We start from the raw sequence: 23,199 nt of genomic DNA on the forward strand, positions 1-23,199 counted from the left end.
AATGACTTGCAGGATATGTGGCTGTGAAGCATGTTTTGAAGCATAAAATTGGATTCCATACAAGAAACTAACACACACTTGTTCGGAAAAGCGAGGGGTTGGGTGGTTCGTGGGAGAAAGTATAATTAAAAGGTTTCGAGTTCAATCCCTTCCATTTACATTTAAAAAAAAAAGTTAACAAAAACTAACACTAATTTAACTTATTCGAATATTTTTGTCAGTGTAGGCCAAAAACAATCACATAAGTGTTAATAACTTCTTCAATTGAATCCAATAAGAAAATAAAAAAAAAATCATCTTACTTTATTATTACTACATGTATCCTATACAAATATAGAAAGCACTTTGCAGCTGACTGTTGGTGATGGGAAATTTTCATCTGTCATATGGAGCGGTAAATTTGGATACGGGATAGTACAATGCAAATGATGAAGCGCAGGGTACAATATTATTGTTATGCTTGCTTCCGTAGCTGTTGGCTTTAATACCCTTTCAAGTAGGAGTAAATTGGGCCAGGAAGCGCATGATGGAAATGATTTAGTTATATTTAGTACAAACATTGTGATGCTTCTTCTAGCAGTGTTTCTCTATATTATATAATTGCACGGGCGTTTGCACTGGTTTGTTTATTCTTTGTGTCTTTTTTATTACTATTATTATTATTGTTATTATTTTGTATTCAACTGGTACATTAGATACTATGAGTTTTCTACTGGAATTTTTCTCATTAGCTGTTATATGACAATGAAAATTTCATTATGAAGTAGATGGTACCTGTGAATGTTGAAAATCTGATTTTTCTTCTAACTCAGCTTGGAATATCTGATTTTCATAGGTAGAGGTGGTTTAATTGTGAGAAAAAGTTATCTGTATACTGGAATTTTGACTTGAAAGTAAGATTTAAATTTTCACTCACAATTGTTATATGTGAATTGTTGATTCTCATTTTGGTGTTGGTGGTTGAATCTGTATACTTTGCTTTAACTAACACTTGCACCAAAAAAAAAAAAAAATCCATGAGAAACAGCGTCAAGCTTGTCAAGCTTATAATAAGCGTAAAATGGCCAAAAAAACCACTAGATCTGTTTTTCAAACCATCATGAAGAAGAATGGCAAGTATATCTCATATTAGAGGTCGAGTTTAGAAAAACAGTTGATATTGATAAAATACCAGCATCATATAATAGCACTCTACTGTTTATAAAAGTATGGTGTCTTTTTCTCATAACTTTTTGTTTTTCTTCATAAGCTTACTCATTTCACCACACAAGTTACCACTCCCGTGCTTAGCGCAGGCTTACCCCCCAGTGATGTAATATATTACCAACTGAAGTATGTTAGCATAGGAGACTAAACCTTCAAAATTTCAAGGTCAACAATCATAAATATAGAAGCAATAACTAAGAGGTACGATAGGGTTGAGGCATGTAATAATGCTCTCTTCAAAACCATTCGCATTCCAATTAGGGGTGTAAATGAATCGAGTTTAATCGAGTAGTTCATGAGTTTGCTCGGTCAAAACTCGAACTTGAACTCGTATTGACCGAATTCGAACTCGAGTTCAAGTAGTTCGAACTACTTGATGAGTCAAACTCGAGCTTAATATGCGAAACTCGAAAGCTTGTCGAGCTCGATCGAGTTTCACACACACACACATATATTAATTTTTTTATTCATTAGTATGAAATGTCTATTTTGTCCCTTGCTTAAAATGATATAAAATACAAATTTATATTTTTAAAGCTTGATTAGGTTTGATTAAGCTTGATTGAATTCGAAATAAGTTCGATTAGACTTGATAAGCACGAGCTCAAGTAGTACAAAATAAAATCGAGCTCCAAATTGAGCTTGACTTTCAAGAGCTCGACGAACTCGAACTCGAGCTCGAGTCTAAACTTTTTAGCTCAAGTCTATTCGACTCGATTACACCCCTAATCCCTATAGAATTTTTAATTCTGATGCTGGAGGTCCTAGCGTATTACTTCCAGGATACAACAACCAATTCAAAGTCATTGCTTCTCTTTGATCTTCACAATGAAGAGAAGCAGAAGGTTCTTCCAACACCTTATTTTGACCAGAATAACTATTTCCTTCTAACACTAGAATTTAGTAATAGTGGAGAATGTGCTATACATATCCTATGAAAAATAGAGTTTAAAAGACAAGTGTAAGAATGTATGTCTAACATATTTTTTGAATCTCTATTTATAGGTAGAAGAAGGTAAGAGATACAAAGTTAGAATGTATGTCTAGATCATCAGTGAATATAATTAAGTTACAAATATAATGGTCAGCTTAATTTTTGTAACGGTGATATTAATATAAATATATAACTATTATAACCTTTACATCTCCAAATATATCGTAAAATGGTTTTTGTAAAATTTAAATGATTCTAATGATATGTAACTCCTCCTCTTTTTTTTTTTTTCAAAGATATGTAATTCCCAAAATGTAACTCCCAAAAACAAATTTCATGGAAGTTGTAACTGTCAACTACTCAACTCTATTTATTTTATTAAAATATACCAAGAATTTCTTCTAGAGTTTAGATGACCCTCAAAGTCAGTTGAGTGAACTTATCACATGACTAAGTATGACGATCTTAATTTCCACAATTACTTTAGAGCTACTAGGAAAAAAAAAGCACGTATATAATTCTAAGTTCAGGAGTATGTGGCATTGCACTAAAAAAAAAAAAAAAGGCACAAACACCAACTTGGCCAGAATGCTTCATTTCCATATTGAGCAACAAGGTCACATTAGTAACAACTTATGTTACTCGGACTTGGCTACTAAATTTTGCACATTAGTAGCATTTGGAATTATTGTTACTCCGAAGACTGGATCCAAATTAATCCAGCCTTGGAGTAACAAAATATTTCAATTAACCGGTTTGGATAAACCTAGTAGTTTAACAAATTTTGTCCTTAAAAATGATCCTTGGATCTTTGTCGTCCATGAATATTAAAGGAAATCTAATCTTAAACAAAAAATATCTTAAAAAAAAAAAAAGGAATTTTGTTTTGATTAACCTACAATATTCTTGTCAATTACATTTGGACGCACTTTTCAGTTTTCTTGTCTATGAATATTTATTGAAGTTGTTGTACGTAGAGTTTAGGTATATATGGAAACTGTATATATGCATGCACTCGATTTTCTTTGTGTTGGTCGGATACGGTTCTTTCATACTCAAGTCTTAGTATTTAATTACCAACAAAGCTCAAACTATAGTTACCTAACCAACTATTACTTGAATATGTATACTTCGTTTGTTAAACAAAAATTAAAATCAAATCAAATCTTGGTCATAACTTACTAGTTTTGAAGTTGGGTTTTTTTGTAACGGGTGCTCATTAGACACTCGTTAATGTACTCAGAATTCATCTAACCTGCCATTCTATATACATATTAATAAATATTATCTTCCCCCTACTTAATTTTATCTATCCGTTTTTGTATTTATTTATATTCCTTAATTAATCTTATGTTTCAAAAGATATGACATCTGAAATATAGACACATCCTTTGAAGTTTCCTAAACATGATGATATTTAGTTATGTATATATCAATGATAGAGGAAGACCTGGTCAACACTTTTCTAAAATAAGGAGTAAAAACAATCTAAGCAATGCCTTCATTATTACCTAATTTAAGGGATAAGAAGATAATTCTTGTGGGGGGGGGGGGGGGGGGGGTTAAAATTAATTTTAAATCTGAATGGAGTTTCATAAGTGCATAACAAGTAATACGACTGTTCTAGTAGTAATGCCATAGAACCTTTTCAATATTAAAAAAAGGACAAGTTTGAATCATGTTGTCATGTAATTTGTAGCAATGGCCAAGCCACATATAATTGAGGTCGACCAACTTTGGTAAAATTTCAGGAAATTGGAAAAGTATTTAAACTAAAATCATACTTGCGAACAACCCCCCCCCCCCCCCCCCCCCCCCCCCCCAAAAACCCCTGCAAACCAAAAAAAAACAAAAAAGTGATTTTCCTTTCACTAAACAAATATGTTTTACTATAACGTTAGACCTACGTGCTCAAGAGACTTTAAATGGGAAAAAAAAGATTTTATACTTCTTTTTTTTGGTTGGTGAAAGTTTGGAGGATTTGGCTCTAGTAACCACCACTAATCAGGACAAGCCTCCGGAACTACAAGTCGTTTACAGAGGTACTTACAGATTGGACACTAAAGATTTTGTACTGATTTCCTTTTACAAGAATGCATGTTGGAGGTACTCAAGTGATATAAGAATGACATTTTTTTTGTAAAAAAAACTGCATGTTCCTATACTGAAATAGATAAATTATCTTGTTGCTAAAATTAATTTGCTATATTTTATGCTACTTCAAACTGGATTTGCAAAATCTGTATTGGTTACCCACATCAATTGAGCTAGTTCAAACTAGATCAGATGCCTCACAAGTTCTAGTTCAAGCCAGTTTAGCCCTGAGGTGTAAATAAGTAGATGTGTAGTATAAATAAATTTAAGCATAGTGTAAACGAGTAGGATTGTGGTATGAAAGTGCAATAGATTTTCTGTCCTAGTTTTTATTATATTGCTATTCCTCCTTCATAAACATTATATTTTAACTCTTTTTTGTTTCCTTAAGATCTAATAACTATTAATTGAGTAATACATAAATACAATTGTTTCAAATAAAAAATACAGCAAAAAATTCATAAAAAATCTCATTTTTTATGCATTTTGATTTTTTGAGTTGTTAAACTTTGTATATTCATCAATTAATAGTTATTGAATTTTAAGAAAATAAAAAAAGAACTAAAATATGTCATTTATAAGAAAAAAATAGTAATATAATAAAAAATAAAACAGAGAATGACACAGAAAATGAGACAAAAAATCCGTTGCGATATACAAGAATTGAAAAAATATCATTTTACCCTCAATTGGATTGAACCAGAACTCGTGAGGCTCATGATCCATTTCAAACTTTAGTTATGCGTCTAACGTTTGATGGTACGAATTCATATGCATGCCCAAAAGAATAAAAGAACTAGGCTTCCTTCTATAAAGATGTGTGGAGCACCATGCCCCGTGGTGATATCTTTGCTCGGAGTGTCAAGAACCAATTCGACAAGTTAGAAAGATTGATCAGTGTGATTGAAGTCAGCAAGAAATGTTAAGGATTAGTACCGGAAGGCCAAGAGCCATGAACGAAAGCAACTCTTATCATGATCTCATTCACCCTTGTGAACCGTATACATAGAGAAAAAGATCCTCGATCTGATACTTCTTCAAGAAAAAAACATTAACAAAAGCAGTGTTCGAGATCATTCAATGGAGGGATACAATCAGTATTATAGTACATAGTTGGAGAATACAGGCATCCCTTCAAAGGAGAAGCTATAGAGTTAATCAGGATCGATCTAACATCCAATAGAATCAACATAGCAGTATTTTCCTTCCAATCCAAAAACACCTACAGTTCAACCCAAGCGTTCCTTCACTTGGTGGCAAAGCAAGAAATCTCTGAATCATCGGATCTCACCAGTTGGCTAATTAGGTAAATTAACTCTTACCTAGTATGCGCCCTTGGGAGCTTTGAGGAGCCTAAAGATTGGAGTTTACAGTCTGCGATACTGCCATCAAAGAAGGAGATCTTGTCAAGTGCACCACATCATCCACCTTCATAAAGCAGCTAATTAACTCGATTCTTGAAAAGGTTTATATTTTTCTCTCAGAATATAAGATGCGTTTTACTTTAATCCTAAACAAATAATGCTTTAACAACTAGCAAAGCCCCGTACTAACGTTATTATAAGTGGTGCACTGGTGGCTAGATTGCAACCACCTGCTGCTGTTTTAATTTCTTCTGCAAAAATGTGCTGTTTTCTGCTTTACTTCACGATTTATGACACATCCCAAAAGCGTCTTTTTTCCACTTTCCAGTTTCTAGCCCATTAGTCCTTGCACAGGCCACGGGAAGCACATATCTTGTGCCTCCCCATGAGGACAGGACAGCCATTTGCAAGCGCTAACGGACCCCTTTTTCCACTAACAAATGTACTTAGCTTCAATCCATCAAACAAACACACTAAAATTTTTTTAATGAATCCATCCAACAAACAAACATTAGAAAATAAAATAAAACAAGACTGTACCAACACCCTCTTTGCATGTGCACCTCACGCCAAAAAATATGTTCCCTTTGCTGTTTGTTCCCTCCTCTCGCCAACTATAACGTCTAAATCTTTCTTTCACACATTAGCCACAACAATCTCTCACAAGGGTTACGTGCCCCCTTCGATTTTTCTTATACTTAAGCACCAATTGCTTTACCGCCTAATCCATCTTCCAATTAGATCATAGCCGGCCCTCTTCATTAACTTTGGCCATCAAACAAAAATTCTTATCCCCTTCCCCATGAATGATCAATCAAAAAGTGATCAGGGCATGTCGGACAGCGGAAGGCGGAAGGGTTCCAGCGAAAAGCGTGCTAGCAGTATCATTGAGGCCACAGAAGGCGCGCTTCTGAATGTAGGGGTGTCCCCTCCCCCTAGTGCTCCATGTGGTGCATGCAAGTTTTTGAGGAGGAAATGCATTAGTGGATGCATTTTTGCTCCCCATTTTGGCTCTGATCAAGGTGCAGCAAGATTTGCAGCGGTGCATAAAGTGTTTGGAGCAAGTAATGTGTCAAAACTCTTGTTGCATATTCCGGAAAATCGAAGAAATGATGCTGTTGTTACCATATCATATGAGGCTCAAGCAAGACTGTCTGATCCTGTTTATGGTTGCGTCTCGACAATTCTTGCGTTACAGCAACAGGTTTTTGTTTGCTTCAGCACATATACATGCTCTGGGATGAGCCTATTGGATTCCAAATTAATTTTCCTTCAAGTTATAATTTTGCTAAGAATTATTTAATTGTTTTCTATTTCGGGCTACTTTTTTTTTTTTCAGGGATAAAACCCAACAAAATTAAAGAAATGAACACATTCATGGTAACTCCCCTGTAGGAATATTCTCTTAGGTGGATCACTTTAACCGACCAATAATTTCTTATTCATATTCCCAGACTTTTTTGTTCTTTAATTATATCCTTAGACTTATTTGAGTTTATCTTATCCATGTGGGCGAATGCTGTCCCTACTCATCATATCTTTCAAGAAAAAAGTACATTTTCTTCCATTTCTTTTTGGTAGCCAATTAATTTGAGATGTAAAAGATTATAGTTGAAAGTGGAATGCTGAAAATAACCATTGGAAAGTTTCCTACGGCAGTTTTCTAAGTCTTTTTTCCTTTCTTCTTTAGGTTAACTCTTTTCAAATATTATCCTTTGTCCCATTAATGTTTCCTCTTTCCCTCTGATCAGCATAGGTAAAATGGAAAAAAAAAAAAAATTCTAACATAATAACTGAAATAAATCCATTACATATGTTAGTATTCACACAATGTCATCTCTTACCACAAAAAAGAAAAAAAAAAAAAACACACACACACACACACACACACACACTCACACAATGTCATCAATTTTTTCACTATTGTCTTTTCCTTTTTTTTTTAATATATATATTTTAATGCTGATAGTATATGTTTGCCATACATATGCAGGTAGCATCTCTTCAAGCAGAGTTGGCAGTGGTGCAAACACAGCTGATGAACAGCAGATTGGCAATGGCAAATGCCCTTCGAGATTCACAAGTAATACAGCAGCAGCAAATTGTAGCCTTACAACCAGCTTACTCCAACACATCTGCAGCTTCAAATACTCTGATGAATATAAACAGCTTCAACTCTAACTTTGATCTTGCTGGTGAAGCTGCCCCCTCCAACAGTTTTGATCCCGTTCATCTCTCCCAAGCCCCTCAAGAAGTAGAAGAAGAAGATGAGGAAGAGAGTCAGAACCACCTTGATTTCACCAGTCAGATATTCCACCAAGATAATAAAACCTTTTTTTAACCCAAACAAAAAAAAAATGTGGTTAATACCTTTGCAAAGAATAATAGTATGTATGAGAATTATCTTCTTCTTCCATGTTTGCTTGAGCACCGATCAAGACACCTATAACCCTTTTTTTGGGCAACTTTTTTTTTCTTTGGTTTTTTGTATAGATGAATGTTCATTCAAATTTTATAATAAGATAGATAGAAAACTCAATACTCAACGGTAAGTAAATTGGAAGGAGGAATCAGTTCATGAAGTCATCAAGATAGCATTGCCATTTGATATGATTGGCAGTCCTTTCAAACCAAATATTTTGATCAACTCATCGTTAGAAATCATTTAGCTAACTTAAGTGTTTTCATAAAAATTAAATTGATTATTGCGGAAATTGCGAGATACTAATACAGGGGTCACAAAGTGATTCAAAAAAAGTTGTACTGTACAGAATTCTATGTGTATATTATTTTCCTTTGACAACTCTATGGACGTTTTGTTTGAAGAGACCAATTCTTGAATATATATCCTGGAAAATTAAAAGAACTAAAAATACTTGGAAGCTCTAAAACTTTTCCAAATTGTGTTTAAATTAAGAAAGAAAGTTCGACGAAAATGCCTCTTAAACAACCATTTGCAAGTCCATTTCCATCAATCTAATGGCGATCCTGTCTGATTTGATTTTATTCGAATTTCTTTTAAAGAAACATGAAAGAATGGAACCTGCAATGCCAATAAGCCACTTCAATAAGTTAGTTTTCAATTAGTATGTCTAATTACATTAGTTTAGCACAAATAAGTTGCATAAACACATTTTTTGTCAGTCACAGAGCTCGAACTCATCCATGCACCATGGTAGATAAAGTGTTAATACATGTCACCTTTAACTGATCACAAGCAAATTATACACAAAGGAATCACAAATATGTCATCCACTCAATATACATATATAATGACAGTGCGATGTTGTATGCATAAGAAGACATAATGAGGGGTAAAAGCAATAAATCATGTAAGTGAACTATTAATGTTGAATCTCTTTACCTAGCTAGAATAAAAGTTACTATGACAATGGTTAAATTTATCTCAATTTGGGCGTGAAACAAGTTATGAAGTGTATAGAGTTTGTGGACAATTTGCATTTGTGGTTAGTTTCCAATGTGTCATGTGAATTAGGTATTTTTGGGGGGTGTTTTGAAAAATTTCATTATAGCATTGTACTTCAAAAACTTTCTACTGTTCCATATGCATTAAGTGTCTTTTGGGATGTATTATGAGATATTTTTAAAATTTTATTGAGGTATTTTTAAAAACTTTGTTAATTTTTCACTACACACCACCGCTGACTACAGCAGCTACCCTTCTTGAGGAGGCAAAAGAAAGGGAAGGGAAGGAGAGAAAGGAAAAGGATGGAGGGGAAGGAAGAGAAAGCGGGAGAGAGGAGGGAGGAGGGAGGAGGGCGGTGGCGTCAGCAGATGAGAGAGGAAGGGATAGGCGGCGGCAGTGCTGTTTGGTGGGTGGAGGAAGAGGAAGTGGTAGGAATTATTTATTTATTTATTCATTGTATTTTTGCATATTTGGAGATTTTATGAGATGTTTTTGAAGTTGTTACTATAGATTTCAAAAACAAAAATTTGTATTTCAAATACTGAGTAATGTTTATTTATTTATTTTTGGGTTGGCATTGAAGGCACTAGATCAATTCTCCCTTGACTGCAATACCTTCATTCATTCTTATCTCAGTGATTTTAGGAACCTGCTGTACCCTCCTGAGAGAGTGAGGGATACCATTTTGGCATATTTTGGCATCAACTTTGTAAGCTCCATTGTTGATCCTAATAAAAATCGATACTTGGGATAATAATAAAAAAAAAAAAAGGCCTTCATGATACTTCTAATAAAAAGTACTTTCACGTACTAAAAGTACTAAAAATATTTTTAAAATATTCGGTAAAATATCGTCCTAGGAGTAAAGTTTTTAATATTAAAAACACTTTTGTTAAATGCTCAAATTTGATGCTTTTAGAGTAGTTTTTGTGATTTAAAAGATAAAACATCAAATTTTATCATGTATTATGAACCAAATAAAGAGATAGAACACTTATAAAAAATTTTAAATTACACATTATCCAACACAATAGGTACTTGTTAAATTATATCTCCAAACAATATATTTAAAAGTACTTTTATTAAAAACTCTACTAGAAAATAACTTTTCAATAAGCTATTGCAACTCCAACTTTTCATAGCAGTAGCATTCCCAGTCCCAGCAGTTCGGCACTTTTGCAAGCCCAAATTAGTTAAAGGAAACTACAATTTCAATTTCAAAGCATACTGCCTCATAGTAGTGCTTTGACTTTATTCCTTTCCAATTTCAATTAGAAAGGAGATGGTTCATACTATTTACACATATACACTAACTAGATCACCTTGTGATGTACAATTCGGTGCCAATCACTCCCAATCAGCATCAAAGAAACCAGCATCTTTCATCTCGGAATAGTAGACGTTTTCTAGGTTCAAATCATCCTCCTAATCAAACAAAATTGATGATCTACTGAGCTTAAAAATAAAGAAAAATAAAATTTAAAGACAGAAAATGATTACCTGAAAAAAGTCTGCAAGAAATGTTACATACAGTAGCGGAAGATACAAGGCATGATAGCAAACAGTGGTGATCTCATTCAGCCTGCAAATGCATTAGAAGATGACCTTCAGGTATTCCTAAAGAAAAAGGCTTCGAATCGAAGCTTAAGCTTATTTGACAACATCAACTTATGAATGCGTACCAGAGGCCAAAGGCAGCCCCATTTGCTGCAAGTGCACATGCAAACAACGCCAAGCCATTCAAGAAGAACATGATGGTTATATAGTTGTAGAATGCGGGTCTTGCTGCAAAGAGAAGCAATCAATCAATCAACCAAATCAAAATATCACACCAATAACTTAAACAGCAGTATAGGCAAGCATAGCTGTACTTACCAGGCAACCTCTCCCTCCACCTAGACCGATAGACACAGAATATGAACCCATACACTCCAGTAAGCAGTAGCCTGTGAACAACCCATAAGCCCCATTTCACCCTATGGGACTCCTCATTGTTATCAATAAACAGTGGAATTCCAAACCCAAATGTGTAAAGGCCCTAGGAAAAGCAGAAGAGATCAGTCTCTGACTGTACAGTAAAATAAGAAGGAGATGTTGATAAATTAATCAAAAGCACATGGAAGTTACATCATAGGCAGACACATGAGACAGACAATAAGATGGTCAAAAAATCAGAGGCTTAAATGATGTCAATTACTCAAGTGCTCAAATTAATAGCAGTTAAGACATGTAATAAAATGATAAACCACACTTTTAAAAGGATTCAAGGTGAAAGAAAACAACAGACTCATTTTGGTAGGAGATACAGTTTTTGACGTTCGAGTAACTTAAAAAAGGTGAAAGAAACTTTAGCCCAACAAAACTCGAAAGTTTCAATTAATCCACACATTGAAAAGAAGAGTGCGATGCATACTAAAAGAACACCAAGAAGAATATACTATAACAGCGGACATAAGTACACCAAAAAAGAATTATTAATCTCCTTTTCAAGTTATTGGAAAACATAAACGAAATATCTTACACCAATTTAAAAAAATTACCAAAATGCATTCAGATCGAAAATTCACTGTCAATTGAGTTACTCATAATTAACATCCTTTCGACTTTGGCAACAATATAGGTTCCTGGATAAGGAAGAATACAGTGTAAAACCAAAGGTAAAATATTACTGAAATGCATTCAAGAAGAAAGTTCAGGGCCAACTGAGTGGTTTATGTATCAGTAAATTGTCGGTACCCTTTCAACTTTGGCAACAAAAACCTTCCCTGGATAAGGAAGAATACATCATAATACCAATATATAGAAAGTGTTCCCATCTCTCTAGTTAATTGCACTTCTATGTGTCCTTGAAGAAAAGGAGCTGTAGCTTGTTAGCCTTTTACTTTTTGACAGCAATATTAAGCAACATCGAGAACATCTTCCATAAAGCCATTTCCCTATCTTTATCTAATATTCCTGCAAAACAAGCACAACCAAGAGATAATGAATTTAACATAGCATGAGTGTATGACTTGATTTAGTACCTTGAGAAATATGTCTACACCAACAATGAAGCCTGAGATACCAAATGTCCGCGTTAAAGCTTCCTGTCCACTAGCATAATTTCCTTGAAGTAAAAAGGCCATTAAGCTAACTTCAAGAAAAAGCATCCCTGATGTTGTAAACAAAGATAAGATGCTCCAAGCTACTTCTTTTCCTGATGTACACTCCCATGCCTGAAGCATGGAAATTTTCAGCAAAGTCATACACTATAAAATAATCCCACACGGCATAGCATAGTTAAAAAAAAAAATTATAACAGAAGAAAACTTTAAAAATATACTTAGCAAGTTGTCATTTGATTGTTGGCCTCATTATGAAAGTGGAAATAGAAAGTTCACTCTCAAATCATTAACCTAATCAACATCTGGAAAGGAAGCCATCAGAATGACTGAAACTGAGAACATGATGAGTTTTTGGCTTCTTCAGGTCCATGTGAAGCTTAATTTGCCATAGCAGCCATAATACCTTGGGTGCTGCTTTCTAACATGAAAGTTTATTACATGTACAACCCTCGACTTGTTAATTTTCCAGGGGCCGGGGTGCAGAGGGACATCTAGGCACAAGTTTTCACCAACATGCAGTACAATATAATATCCGATATTAATCCAAGAATTTGAGCCAAGTTTCCAAACTTAAAAGCGAGAAAACTGTTAAGAAAAGAATTTGCCAAGGCCTCAAATGATACAAGCAGATACAGCTGATAGAGTTATAAACCAAGAAAAGTACAGAATATTCTTAGTTAGATATCAACAGCAGCAAGTCAATTCTTGTGAAAGTTGTAACCAAAATTTTCCAGCTAAACGTTTATACATAAGCTTCCATTGCAAAAGAACTTCAAAGGTTTACAACTGACAAGAAAAGAACTATTAAACACACTCCAACTATTTAAGCATGAAGTACAACATTTCAAAGCAGCCCCACATATTTCCACTTTCATTTCCAAACACCTCGTAAAACCCAGGAACCTAATCTTGAACAAGAATTCTCAAATTGACAAAAAGAACTAAAATAAACAGCAAAATTGTAATTTGTATCGAGAAACCATCAATAACAACGTGAAATAAGAATCCCAAAATTCACAAAAACAGTGAAATGAGCAGACCCAAAAACAAAAAAAGACACCTGAACAACAAATGTCAAATTGACAAAACCCACAAAAATTAACACAATAGAAAGAAATTACAATGCCGAAACCATAAAAAAAAAAAAAAAAAAAAGAACTTGAACAAGAAATCCCAAATTGGAAACAACAACTAGAATAATCAAAAGGGATCAAAATAGCAAACCTGAAGAGAACACCAGAGCAAATTGAGCAATGTAACAACCCAGAGAAAGATATAGTACGCGATGATAATATGAGATCGGCCATTAAAGAGTTTTGAAACACTTTTCTTAGCCTGAAAAGCTAAATAGAGTAAGAACAAAGCAGTTGGGATTATCAGAAAAAGACTGTGCCATATTCCATGGCATTCCCATAGCCATCCCTCATATTTGCCGCCTCCTATAGCCTCCGCCGCCGCTGCTGACGATGATTCTTTTGAGGATAACGGAAAGGTAACCTCTGTTGCCTCTGCTACTACTTGAAGGGCTTCTTTTAGACCTCTCATTCTTCCATCAAAAATTCAAGATCAATTCAGGCAGTTAATTCTCAGAGAAAATGCTTTACTAGAGAAGTATTGATTACTAGATTATGCAGCTGGGCGTAATGGAATTTCAGAAGATTAGCTTTCCCATAGGGGTTTCTAATTTGGAATTTTGGCCTCGGGGGATTGGGGTTGTTTTGGTTGACTTTCTTGGGAATTGGGTCGTGTGCATCACCAGTCCAACCGCTGTTTGGATTGTGATATTTTGGAGAAAATTTGCATGTTTTTCATGAATTTTTTTTATATAATTTTTTATATTTTTATTTTAAAGTGTTATACTAATTTTTTCCTCAAAATTTTCCAAAGAAATATGCAACCAAACGGGCTTTTTTCCATTTTTTGGGAGATGGACCAAAAAAAGAGAATCTTTGGAAAAACGGACAATTTCAGAGGTTTCTGACAATAATATATTATTTAGCACCGTTGAGATTTAATAATTTAACATACCTCCCTTATTAGTTTTAGTGAAATATTTTTTATACAATTTCTTATTCTTTTATTTCATATATATCATATGTTAAAGAAGTGCTACACTAATTTTTTTCCTAAATTTTTCTAAAAAAGCAATCCAAACGACTTTTTTTTCCCACTTTTGGGTGATAGAGGAAAGAAAGTGTCTGAGAAAAAAAAAAAATTTCAAGGTTTCTACAATATTACTTAGGACATTTGAGATCTAAGAATGTGACATAGTTTCCTTTAATTATTATTTTTTTATTTTTTTATATAACTTTATAATATTTTTATTTATTAAATTTATTTTGTTCTTATCGTGAATTTATATTTTCCTGAATTCATTTATACTCTAGAACGATCAACAGTTACTTTAAAAAGACATAACATTATGGTAAGAATGAACATATCTTCTCCCTGGATTAAACCAAAAATTGGATTAACAAATAAAGGAAAAGATAGATATATAGTCATATTTCAACCTTACCCATAATGTTGTCTGACACAAGAACTAAAAACAGGATTTTTTAACACCAAATTCATTCTTACTGACATTCTTAAAATTTTCAAATTTTAATACAAAAGAAATTCACATTAAATGTTGAATAAAGCTAGCACAGAAACGAAGAAGCTGATTAAAAATTGATAACAGAGTTACATATAGAAATCTATGTAGATAATTCAACAATTAACATAAAATCAACATAAAGGGTGCCAACAGTTGTTAGTAAAGCATTGATTCTTGTAGACACCAAAATTTTACCAATTCATTTTATTTTTGTTGTTATCTTTATTTTTTTTAAAGTTGTTTAAATGAAATCATTTTCATTTAATTGGTTTTCTTTTGTAGGAAAGTGAAGAAAGGAAAAGAAAGAAAATGGAAGTGAAAAAAAATCAGATTTTTGCAACAAAAAAAAAAAATCAGAAATGAATTTTTGGATAAATGAATTTTTTTGGGAAGATATTTGGGCCTAATGGGTACCCAAGTATTTCCCAATATTTCCTATCAAATAATAGATATAATTGGGATGTATCCCATTTTAAACCCAATATCAAATTACAATATCCATCCCGCCCAAAGTCCTTTTGGGTATGGGTAACCCATTAGAATTTAGGACAAATTACCACCTCTACTGGAGTAGGACCAAAAAACACGGCCAAAAATCAGGCAACAATTTGACAAAACCTTTATTGCTACAACAATCTTTTAACCAAAAAATTATGGATGCTAGTTGTTAAAAAAAGGATTAATCGCACTTTATCCCCTTTACGTATAGGCTATTTCTCAATTTACCCCTCCCCACCAACGTTTGTTTTTCCACAGTTTACCCCAAAAACTAACAGTCAACCCTAATAGAAATAAACAGAATAATGAAAAGACAGTTACGTAATATTCTTAAGAAAATAATGAACAATCCGAAATACCCATATATCTAGGTTTATGAAAGGGATAAAGAAAAGTTTCTAAAATTACTCTGGAATAATGAAGGAGGGAAATTTCCCTCCATCTCGCACGTGGGACAAAAAGAAAAAAGAAATTTGGAAGATAAAAAGTAGGGAACCTTTTGTCATTGTCAGTCATCTTTTCTCTCTTCTCTATCAGCCATTTTTCTCTCCATCTTTTCTCTCTTCTCTATCTACCTATGAAAAGTGCTCACATGCATGCAATAAAAAGAAAATATAACTGTCTAAAACTCTTTTTGATTTATTCATGTATAAAGCAAAATTAAAGACAATAATAATAGATTATTAATGAAAAATTCTTACATTGTAATTTGAGTAACAGTAAAATCTTCTTCTCGAATTTTCAAGTGTTCAAAAGGTGCATAATGGTGCCTCTTTATCATATTCACACATTTTTTGGGACGATCTTTCAATGTTATTTGAAGCACTTGTGACATTTTTATGATGCTTTTGGCTGACAAAGAACAATTTTAGAAGTTGTTAGATCTGTTGAAATGAAAGGAAAAAATAGACTGCAACTAGATGGAAGCATGAAAGAGAAAAAATATGCTAAAAAGCATCAGACACCCCTTTTTATAACTCATTAAGGGACATTTTAGTCAGCTGAAACAAATGGCTCTTTTCCAATGGCAATTTCGGCATCTTGAAGTTTTTAACGATGCAATTACTTAGTTGGATTGACAGAGGGAGTAAATTGTGGAGAAACAAACATTGGGGGGTAAATTGAGAAATGACACATATTTAAAGGAGATAAAGTGCGATTAACCCTTAAAAACATAATGCAAGAGAATGGTGCCACTGGGCATCATGTACCTACAGAAAGCGCGCCATTCTTGACAAAATTTACTTATCATATGAAAAGGCAAAATTGTTCAACACATCCTTCACATTTTGTAAAATAATTTTTTCATCTTTTACTTTTTGTTGAAGATATGTGATCTGATATTATGGAAAAATTTGATATTGTGAATATTAGGAAAGATATGATTATAGTATCATGTATTAATTAGGTATCATATAATGATAGTATCATATATTAATTAGGTAGTAGATTGATTTAGATTAGCATGATTTTAGAATCTAAATTAGGTTACACTTATGTGTATATATATATATATATATATATGTATGTATATTGTGTAGTCCAAAATATAAAGAAGAGTATTTTTTCTCCCTTTGTCTTAGTTTTCATGGTATCAGAGCCCTACCATCAAGGTTAGGGTCTCTGTCCGCTGCCAGAAAATTCATTAGTCATCATTCGGTTCATCTGGTTCTGTATAGGACATATCTGTATTCTATTCTTCATTCTTGTTTTAAAGGGTTCAGATCTGTTCTCTTTTACTTTTTTCTGTTAATTCTAAACCCATTGCAGAAACGAAATTTGTCGTTACGTCTGATGTGGTTCCTGTGATGTCTAAGATCACGGACCACAAACTCAACAATTCTAACTATCTTGATTGGAGCAAAACTGTCCGTCTTTATCTGCGAAGCATTGATAAAAACAATCATCTGACTGATGATCCTCCAAAAGATGGTTCAAGACAGACATGGTTAAGGGAAGATACTAGATTGTTCCTGCAAATATGGAATTCTATTGACAGTGAGGTAATTAGCTTAATTAATCACTGTAAATTTGTTAAGGAATTAATGGAGTATTTAGAATTTTTGTATTCTGGTAAAGGGAATATTTCTCGCATATATGATGTGTGTCAAGCCTTTTATCGTGCAGAGAAACAAGATAAGTCCATCATAACTTATTTTATGAATTTTAAAAAAACTTATGAGGAGCTTAATCTGTTATTACCGTTTAGTTTTGATGTGAAAGTTCAGCAAACTCAACGGGAACAGATGGCAATTATGAGTTTTTTGGCTGGTCTTTTACCTAAATTTGAAGCTGCTAAATCTCAGATTCTTTCCAGTCCTGAGATTTCATTCTTGCAAGATATGTTTAGTAGGGTGTTTCACACAAAGAATACCCAGTCTGTTCAGTCCAGTAGTGCTCTTGTTGGTCTTGAAAAACAGCAATACAAAGGTGGTGGTAAAAGAATTGACACTCGGGGACAGAATGCAGAAGTGGTTGTTTGTCACTATTATCATAAGTGGGATCATATGAAGCGTGATTGTAAAAAATTGCAGTACAGGAACCAGAGAACTCAATCTGCACATATTGCTTCTATCAATGATGCTATTAACCATGAAAAGTCAGTTATGATCTCTGCAGATGAATTTGCTAAATTTTCTCAGTATCAAGAATCATTAAAGTTTTCATCTACTCCCATAACTACCATCGCTGAGTCAGGTAAACCAAACACATGTCTTGTGTTCTCGTCCTCCAAATGGGTAATTGATTCTGGTGCCACAGATCATATGATAAGTAATTCTAGTCTATTTTCTACCTTTCAGCCACACACATCTGTACCTACAGTTACCTTAACTGATGGGTCAAAATCTCGTGTTCTTAGATCAGGCTCAGTTAACCCCACTCCATTAATCTCATTGTCATCTGTCTTAAATTTGCCTGAGTTGTCTTTTAATTTAATTTCTGTGAGTAAACTTACTCGTGCTTTCAATTGTTCTGCCCAATTCTTTCCTGACTATTGCTTGTTTCAGGATCTTACGACGAAACAGATTATTGATAAAGGGCATGAATCTGGAGGTCTTTACATTCTTGACACACAGATACCAAAGTTCATAGCTTGTTTTGGAATTGTAACTCCATTTGAAACACATTGTAGGTTGGGTCATCCTTCTCTCTCGTTGTTAATGATATTTTGTCCACAATTTCAGAGTTTGTCTTGATTAGATTGTGAGTCTTGTCAGTTTGCCAACATTATCGTGTTAATCTGAGTCCTAGAGTCAATAAACGAGCAGATGTTTCTTTTGCATTAGTTCATTCAGATGTCTGGGGATCTAGTCTAGTCATTTCTAAAATTGGATTCAAGTATTTTGTTACTTTTGTCGATGACCATTCTCGTATGACTTGGTTATATTTGATGAAAAATCGGTCAGAGTTGTTTTCTCATTTTTGTGCTTTTTGTGCTGAGGTTAAGACCCAATTTAAGCATTCTGTACAAATATTGCAAAGTGACAATGCCAAAAAATATTTCTTCGCACTTTTTCAATCTTATATGGTGCAAAATGGCATTATTCATCAAACCTCTTGTGTGGATACACCATCCCAAAATGGAGTCGCAGAATGAAAGAATAGACATTTGCTCGAAACTGCAAGAGTCTTATGATTTCAAATGCATGTTTCTAAACATTTTTTGGCTGATGCAGTGTCCACAGCTTGCTTTCTAATTAATCGTCTACCTTCATCTGTTCTGAATGGTGGGACTCCTTATAACACTCTTTTTTCAAATAAACCTTTGTTTTCCATCGATTCTAAAATCTTTGGGTGTACATGTTTTGTCCACGACTCTCTTCCCCAAGTCACTAAATTAGACCCCAAATCATTGAAATGTATTTTTTTTTGTTATTTCTGTGTCCAAAAAGGATATAGATGTTATTGTCCTAGTCTCGGCAGGTACATTGTGTCAGTTGATGTTACTTTTCTTGAAAATACACCTTTTACCCCATCCTCATCTCATTCATGTCAGGAGGAGGATGATGATTTGTTAATCTATACTGTCACATTTTCAATTTCTTCCCCTGCTAAACCTCCAATTACTCAAGTATATTCTCGATGATAAAAGTCTCCTGATGCATGCCCTGAACCAGTTTCTTCGTTATTAGATCCTGTCTCAAGTGATGATCTTCCTATTGCTCTTTGTAAAGGTAAGCGTCAATGCATTTATCCTGTGTTTTCGTGTGTATCTTATAATCATTTACCCACCTCTTCTTGTTCATTTATTACATTTATTGATTGCATCTCCCTTCCTAAAACTGTTCATGAAACCCCATCCTATCCCGGATGTCGCAATGCTATGATAGAGGAGATGAATACTTTAGATGGTAATGATACTTGAAACTTAGTAAATTTACCTGCAGGAAAGAAGGCCATTGGGAGTAAGTGGATTTTTGCAATTAAATTCAATCCTGATGGGTCGGTTGCTCGGTTAAAAACTCGCCTTGTTGCCAAAGGCTATGCCCAAATCTATGGAGAGAATTATTCTGATACTTTTTCCCATGTTGCTAAGTTAACATCTATTAGGTTATTCATTTCTATGGCAGCCATTTATAATTGGCCTTTGCATTAACTAGATATCAAGAATGCCTTTCTTCATAGAGACCTCCAAGAGAAAGTTTATATGGAGCAACCACTAGGGTTTGTTGCTCAGGGAGAGTCTGGGAAGGTTTGTCATCTTCGGAAGTCCTTGTATGGACCGAAACAAAGTCTTCGTGCTTGGTTTGAAAAATTTAGTCTAGCAGTTGAAAGGTTTGGGATGCAGAAAAGCAAATCTGATCATTCTGTTTTCTACAAACAGTCTGAAATTGGTATTATTTTGTTGGTAGTATATGTGGATGATATTGTTATCACTGGGAATGATGCTGCGGGTATTTCATCTCTTAAAACTTTTCTCCATAGTCAATTTCAGACAAAGGATTTGGGACTGTTAAAGTATTTTTTGGGTATTGAGATAGCAAAGAGTAGGAAGGGGATATTTCTGTCCCAAAGGAAATATGTTCTTGACTTACTATCGAAAATGGAAAAATTGGGGATTAAACCAGTTAGTACCCCAATGATTCCTAACTTGCAACTCACAAATGAAGGTGAATTGTTAGAAGATCCTGGAAGGTATCGAAAATTGGTTGAAAAGTTGAATAATCTTACAGTGACTCATCTAGATATCGCGTATTCAGTTAGTGTTGTTAGTCAATATATGTCTAATTCGACTGTCAATCATTGGGCAGTTGTAGAACAAATTTTGTGTTATTTAAAAAGAGCTCCTAGACGTGGTATTCTGTATAAAAATCATGGTCATACTAGGATTGAGTGTTTTTCAGATGCTGATTGAGCAGGATCCAAAGCAGATCGAAGATCCACAACTGAATTTTGTGTCTTTGTTGAGGAAACCCAGTCTCATGGAAGAGTACGAAGCAGAATGTTGTCTCGCGATCGAATGCAGAGTCAGAATATAGAGTTATGGCACAATCAGTATGCGAAATCATGTGGATAAATCAACTTCTAACTGAAGTAGGTCTCAAAACCTCAATGCCTGCAAAATTGTGGTGTGATAACCAAGCGGCTCTTCATATTGCATCCAATCCCGTATTTCATGAGCGAACAAAACACATCGAAATAGATTGTCATTTTATTCGTGAGAAAATACAGCAGGGCTTGATTTCTACAGAATTTGTAAGGACTGGAGAACAATTGGGAGATCTCTTTACGAAACCTCTACATGGGGTTCGAGTTGATTATCTTTGTAACAAACTGGGCATGAGCAACATCTATACTCCAGCTTGAGAGGGAGTGTTGAAGATATGTGATCTGATATTATGGAAAGATTTGATATTGTGAATATTAGGAAAGATATTATTATAGTATCATGTATTAATTAGGTATCATATGATTATAGTATCATCTATTAATTAGGTTGTAGATTGATTTAGATTAGCATAATTTTAGGATCTAAATTAGGTTACACTTGTGTATATATATATGTATATTGTGTAGTCCAAAAATATGAAAAAGAGTATTTTCTCTCCCTTTGTCTTAGTTTTCACTTTTAAAGGTATAATTTTGGGAAAATCATCCAAAACGTCCCTCACATTTTGTAAAATAACTTTTTTCGTCCCTCACTTTTAAAAGTGTAATTTTATGTCCCTTACATATTCACATCGGTCAAATTTAGTCCCTAACTAGGTTTCCGATCATTTTTTGGCCGGAATCCATCATGTGCAAGGCACGTGATCATTTTTTAAGGGTGAATTTGTCAAATTATATTTTACATAATTTGATCTATAGTCCTCCACATTTTATAAAATAAATTTTTTCGTCCCTCACATTTTATAAAATAATTTTTTTCATCCCTCACATTTCACAAAATGAATTTATCTATCCCTCACATTTCAAAAAATGAATTTTTCATTTCTCACTAATTATGTGTGTGAATAATTTTTTTTTAAACACATGTATATGTCTATTTGATTTTGCTTAATAATAATAGCATAAACACATGTGTGTAATTGGGCCCAACTTGTGGGCTATCTTCTTTTTTTGTATGATTATGACTAATATTTACCAATAGACTCTTAATTTGCATATTCTTATTGTATTTTGACCGAAAATAGCTTTATTGGCCAACTTGACAATGAATGCAAGATTTTTTACTAGCTAATACCAGATAAAATCAAATGATCACGTATAATATATGGTATTCATATTATTAAGTGAAATCAAATAGACACATACATATATTTATGCTATTCGTATTATTAAGCAAAATCAAATAGATATATACATATGTTTAAATAAAAATGTATTCACACACATATTTTTTTTTTTAGGGTTTCGCTTACACACATAATTAGTAAGGGATGAAAATATTCATTTTTTGAAATGTGAGGGATGGAGAAATTCATTTTGTGAAATGTGAGGGATGAAAAAAATCATTTTATAAAATGTGAGGGACGAAAAATTTGTTTTATAAAATGTGGAGAACTATAGATCAAATTATGTAAAATATAATTTGACAAATTTACCCTTCAAAAATGATCACGTGCCTTGCACGTGATGGATTCCGGCCAAAAAATGATCGGAAACCTAGTTAGGGACTAAATTTGACCGATGTGAATATGTAAGGGACATAAAATGTGACCAAGAAAAGACAGTTCCATTCAACCTTTACAAACCAAGAAGCAAAAGACAGTTTTTCTTGGTTCTATTCCTACAATGCTAAAAGCAACCTTGTTTTAGGAAAGGAAATTTCAAGTGGCGGATTGAATGATTATCAGCATGAGGAAGAAAGAATAATTCAGAAATTGTCCATTAGTAGTATTCTCCATATCTAGATGACAACCTTATGTTATGCCTTTTTGCATTTACTTTGTAGAAGTGTGACAGAATAATTTAAGCAATTTTCACGTATTGGGATACAAGAGAGAGTTGATTCCTATGGAATAAATAAAGTAATGAAAGGAACCTCTTAGTGCTTATCTGCCTCTCTCATATCCAACTAAAAAGTAAGAAACTTCAGATTGAACCTTTTTGAAAAATGCAGAACGAACTTCCACCATTTTTAATTGGTCAAAAGAAAGAAAGTGGAATGAAACAGCCACATATCAGATCCCTTGAATTGTCACAGGAATCTATGAATTGTAATCATATGTCAAAATTTCATGATGGCAACTGTAGTGATTTTTATCTTTATTGGATTAGCGAAAGGAAATTCTTGACAATTTTTAAGTGTTAGAAGGAAATGTAAACCATAAAACTAATGAATGGACAAAAATCTATGGGAAATGTAGGATGCTTCTCTCTGCCTTTTATTTTATTTTATTTTTTATCTTTCCTCAATTTCTTTCTCTGATTCCATCCATGTATACATGGTGAAAAAATGTAAATGAAGAAACGAAAATGGAATTTGTTTGTTTAAGGTTGCATTGACAAAGAATAAAGTAATTAAGATT

The 23,199-nt window shown here is 33.6% G+C and overlaps 3 protein-coding genes across 3 annotated transcripts; 2 read left to right on the forward strand and 1 right to left on the reverse strand.

Annotated features, from left to right (window-relative positions):
• The first annotated feature begins 6,298 nt into the window (after nt 1–6,298).
• On the forward strand, nt 6,299–8,108 carry LOC113723696 (uncharacterized). Its single transcript, XM_027246677.2, has 2 exons — nt 6,299–6,802; nt 7,592–8,108. Exons 1-2 carry the CDS (start codon nt 6,401–6,403, stop codon nt 7,937–7,939), a joined length of 750 nt encoding a protein of 249 aa, XP_027102478.1. The 5' UTR covers nt 6,299–6,400; the 3' UTR covers nt 7,940–8,108.
• Nucleotides 8,109–10,089: 1,981 nt separating this feature from the next.
• On the reverse strand, nt 10,090–13,889 carry LOC113727513 (protein CANDIDATE G-PROTEIN COUPLED RECEPTOR 2). The gene is made up of 6 exons (XM_027251731.2): nt 13,354–13,889; nt 12,049–12,240; nt 10,901–11,063; nt 10,708–10,810; nt 10,526–10,607; nt 10,090–10,450 (listed from the first exon to the last, which is right to left on the reverse strand). Exons 1-6 carry the CDS (start codon nt 13,672–13,674, stop codon nt 10,373–10,375), a joined length of 939 nt encoding a protein of 312 aa, XP_027107532.1. The 5' UTR covers nt 13,675–13,889; the 3' UTR covers nt 10,090–10,372.
• Nucleotides 13,890–17,034: 3,145 nt separating this feature from the next.
• Nucleotides 17,035–20,706, forward strand: LOC140035758 (uncharacterized). The gene is made up of 6 exons (XM_072077122.1): nt 17,035–18,355; nt 18,445–18,597; nt 19,345–19,401; nt 19,615–19,762; nt 19,853–20,426; nt 20,572–20,706. Exons 1-6 carry the CDS (start codon nt 17,035–17,037, stop codon nt 20,704–20,706), a joined length of 2,388 nt encoding a protein of 795 aa, XP_071933223.1.
• The last annotated feature ends 2,493 nt before the right edge of the window (nt 20,707–23,199 follow it).

The sequence above is a fragment of the Coffea arabica genome, chromosome 2c, assembly GCF_036785885.1.
Source record: "Coffea arabica cultivar ET-39 chromosome 2c, Coffea Arabica ET-39 HiFi, whole genome shotgun sequence".
Taxonomy (NCBI): Eukaryota; Viridiplantae; Streptophyta; class Magnoliopsida; order Gentianales; family Rubiaceae; genus Coffea; species Coffea arabica.